The 4,447-nt window shown below is 33.9% G+C and overlaps 1 protein-coding gene and 1 long non-coding RNA gene across 2 annotated transcripts; both read right to left on the bottom strand.

Annotated features, from left to right (window-relative positions):
* Positions 1–1,373, bottom strand: LOC110267461 (cullin-4-like). The gene is made up of 3 exons (XM_021113058.1): positions 1,138–1,373; positions 798–920; positions 1–204 (listed from the first exon to the last, which is right to left on the bottom strand). The coding sequence occupies exons 1-3, from the start codon at positions 1,369–1,371 to the stop codon at positions 88–90; spliced, it is 474 nt and encodes a 157-aa protein (XP_020968717.1). The 5' UTR covers positions 1,372–1,373; the 3' UTR covers positions 1–87.
* LOC110267459 lies at positions 1,584–2,567 on the bottom strand. The gene is made up of 2 exons (XR_002355109.1): positions 2,099–2,567; positions 1,584–1,845 (listed from the first exon to the last, which is right to left on the bottom strand). It is a non-coding gene; the product is annotated as an uncharacterized LOC110267459 (long non-coding RNA).

Genomic DNA, 4,447 nt, shown 5'->3' with positions numbered 1-4,447 from the left:
TAGCTCAAAATAAGATGACTTAATTAGTAAACTATGCAAGCAAAAGTGAAAAATACACATCTCAGTTCCTCGTTTCACATTGAAAATTTAAAAAAATGAAAAATGTAAACAACACCTAAAACTTGGCATATCAATTGCACAAAGAACATGTCCGCCAATTCCACCTTTAGTTTCACCAATATTGTCACTTATACTATGATCAAACTGCAAAAATATCACAGAAAAATAACATCAGTAAATAACAGCACATCAATGAATCAAAATAAAAAACAGAACAATAAATTATTTAATCAATAATAAATTAAATGCAAAAAATATCAGTCATTAGAACATCAGCAAAGATAAAAAAAATTAAAATCAAGAACAAAAAATAACAGAACCAATAAATTAAAATCAACAATTAACAAATTCAAAATAAAAATAATAGTAGAAGCAGCCAACAGTGAAGAACAACAAATTAAAAATCAACAACAAAAAATAGCAACAATGAAGAACAACAAATTAAGAACAGAAAATCAAGAACAAACAATAACCAGAAGCCAAGAACAATAAATAAATAGTAGTGAAGAACAACAAACCATAGCAAGAACAGAGAAAATCAAGAACAGAACAAAATCAATTGTGTTGAATTAATTAATTAATTGATCGATTGATCAATAAAGACCCAATAATCAAGCTAAAGTCAAAATCAAATGAAATCACTATACCCCTAATAATAATCAAGCTAAGTAAGGTGAAATAGAAGGGGGAGGGGGTTGAACACCCAGAAAAATCATGAAGCTGGTAGCAGTCACAACCTTATCAAGAATGGCAGGTATATGGCGTTCAAGAAGTTGCTTTTCTGGTGTGGCTATCAGCGGCTTCCTAGTACTCGCATCCAAGTAAATCAGGCATCTATCATGTTCCTCTTGCAATCTTATCTACAAAAATGAGTACAAAAATATCTATTCAATACATAAACAATGTGATATACAGGCAGGGTTCATCTATGCAAAGATAACTATTATGCATGATCAGATAAAATATATACATGGCATGGCAAGATCCAATAGTTAAAAAACTACTTAAAGGAGCACATACAAATACCAACAATTCAAGCTAACAAGATAATAGAAGGGGATAAAGAAAAGGAAGCACCTCCACATGCTTCAAATAATCTGGAACATCTGATTGCTGCATGTATTTCATACCTTGAGCAGCATAAAATTTAGATGTGCATTCAAGAAATGGCTTCTCGAAGCTTTCTGCATATATTTCCAGTGTTGTGAACATCTTCAAAAGATGGTTTAGAAGCGTTCTATCCACTGATTCACCTAATCCGAAATACCAGACGAACAACAGAAAAATGAAAGCTTCATCACAAAAGGACATTTATGCCCCCCTCCCTCCCAAAACATGATAATTTAGCTAATCTTTTTTTATGGTAAGAGAGATAAATTAATTCACATAACAACAAATAATGGTCATATATAATAAAGATGTATTCTACTGGAACCACAGAAAAAATTACATTCGTGCACTACATACTTGATGACATCTCATATCATAATAATCTTGCTTTCTTACTTACCACTACTACATGATTTATATTTCTAGGACATGAACATCATAGATATTAGGTAATCACAATTCACAACAAAACGCAAACACAAGCTTGAAAACCAGAAGGGGGGATTAAGAAAAAATATCTTGTTTAACCAGTGATTTGAATGGGCTTAACACCAGGTTTCTTAACTTCAGCCTTAGGAACAGTGACAGTAAGAACACCATTCTCTATGGATGTCTTCACTTGATCCATCTTGGCGTTCTCACAGAACCTGAACCTTCACATGAACTTGCCACTCACTCATAATATCAGCCATACCCAAATCAGAAAACCAGAAAACCAGCAACAGTATTATTCCAGAAAATTAGCAACATCATTTCAAAAAATTAACAACTCAACAACTCAAGATAATAAAAAATGATAAAAATCAGTAATGTAGTACTATTAACTCAGCAAATTAAGATCACTAAAATAGTAAAACCAGCAACCCAATCAACACATATTAACAAAAGTACAAAAACAAGTAAAAATAATTCTAGCATCATTATTTACCGGAGAAGGGTCGTTAGCTCGACGGCAACACAGAGAGATCGAGAGTTCAACAGCGACACACAGAGATCGAGGGCTCAACGACAACACAGAGAGAGGGCTCAACGGCGACAGAGAGGGCTCGACTGCGATAGAGAGAGACGACGGCGAGGGGAAGAGAAACGACGACAGACGACGAGTATCTTTACCTTCTACAGGCGATGATTCCTGATGCCACCACGGTTAGTTCCACCCGGCGGCGGCGATGAGACCTAGCGACGCAAGGAGATGGGATCCGGGAGAAGAGGATCGGCAACGACGAGGCTGGACGCTGGCTGAGGAGACGAGTTTGTCGGTGACGACGGCGCTGGGAACTGGGCAGTGGCTCCTGGCTTCCTGCTGCTGTTGGCTGTGATAGAGAAAGAAAAAGGGGCTAGGGTTCCGTGGAGTGCAGAGAGAGGGGGGGCTGGGTTCTGCGTGAGTGAAAGAGAGAGAAAATGGGAAGTTATTATGAGATTATGGGATTTTCAACTTTTAATTTAAAGTACTGTAAAGAGCGCTTATACACAATTTTTTATTTGCAGTAATGGAAATGGCACTTATTTGTACGTTTTTAATTTTGAAATTAAATATTTTTAAATTAATATAATTTATTTTGTTTTTTGAGTTATTAACTTTTTTTTCTTTTGTTTTTAAGTTTTTATTTTTGATTTTTTACAAAAAAAAATAAATTTAAAAAAATTTATAAGATAGATAAATTTTTTATAATAAAAAATCTACTAGTGGCACATATAAAATAATATGGTATATATACAATTATAAGCATTACATCTATTGAAGATTCACTTGTCACAGTGAGATGGAGGCTAACCTTAGAGAGCCACTTTTTGAAAGAGATTCAAATAGATGCTTCTATAGTGATTGCACCCTGCTAGTCTACATGTGGAGCGTGTGGGTCAAGGAGAAAGTGTGGGACAACTGCCTAAACCGAGTTCGGTTTGTGATAAAACCGTTTGGTTTTTAACTATTTGACCGCTGTTGACTGAGTTAATTGAAAGTCCGGTTTTAATAATGAACCGAATTAGATAGGACATCGGTTCACTGGTTTTTCAGTCGAACCGGCCAGTCCGGTCCGATTCTGATAACTATGGCTAAGTCGTTTAGACTTGCATTTTTACGAGTTTGATTTTAGAGTCAAATATTCATCTATTTAAGTCAAATATCCATCTTTTACTCACTCTCAGGTTTAAGAATCGAACGTTAGAGACGCCACTTTTTGAAGGAAATTCAAAGAGATGCTCATACAGTGATCCACACTCTGCTGGTTTACGTGTGGAGCGCGCGGGTCAAGGAGGAAGTGCGTCAACCGACTAAACCGACTCCGATTCACGACAAAATCACCCGGTTTTCAAGGGTTTGACCGTCGTTGACCGAGTTAATTGCAAGTCCGATCTTAATAATGAACCATATCGGATAGGACATCGGTTCACTGGTATTTTGGTTGAACCGATCGACCGGTTCGGTTCTGATAACTATGGCTAAGTCGTTTAGACTTGTATTTTTACGAGTTTGATTTTAGAGTCAAATATCCATCTATTTAAGTCAAGTAAACGAGCTAGTCCGACAGATTTGGCTCATTTTGACGATCCTAATTAATTCAAGAGCTAGCTCAAATTAATCTTTATTGAATGAATTCTAAAATGATTCTAATTAATAATAATCATATACAAATAAATCCTTATATATAACAATTTAATTATCTTATCTATTATATATTTTCTAGTATATTTTGTGATTAAAAATATCAACATTATGCTCCTATTTTTTTAAAAATATTGAATTTTTAAACTTGTCTTTAAAATATATTAATTTAAAACTTCGATTCAAATTAACAGTAAACTTTCTATTAAAAATAATGACTAATTTGTGGTCTAATAGGGAAAAAAATCTTTTTTAAGAAAAACCTTTTGATTTCAGTTGTTTGTAACATTTTTTAGAATGGACATCTTGCAAGAATATTGTAAATTATTAGTTATTAAAAATTAGCTAGCTAATTATTAGTCACAACTTTGGGACTTTAATTATTCTCTCATTTAAAATAACTTTAGATTAGTGACAAAATTATGACAAATTACATTAGCGTGCTTGGCAATTCCATGAATTTTCCATGGATTTATATAAAGGTTAGCGATTAATATTAACATGAAATAAGGATAGAATAAGGACTAACATTTTTTTTCACAAATTAGTAGCAACATAAAATAAGCGAAGAAAGTCTAACAGTTGTTAATCGGTCGCTAATTCCTCACTAAATAAGCTTTTGATTAGTGACTTAATTGCGACCAGTTACTTCTAAAATTTTCTCGGTTAGTT

The sequence above is a fragment of the Arachis ipaensis genome, chromosome B02 (genome assembly GCF_000816755.2).
Source record: "Arachis ipaensis cultivar K30076 chromosome B02, Araip1.1, whole genome shotgun sequence".
Classification (NCBI taxonomy): domain Eukaryota; kingdom Viridiplantae; phylum Streptophyta; class Magnoliopsida; order Fabales; family Fabaceae; genus Arachis; species Arachis ipaensis.
This window is presented reverse-complemented; position numbering and strand designations above follow the sequence as displayed.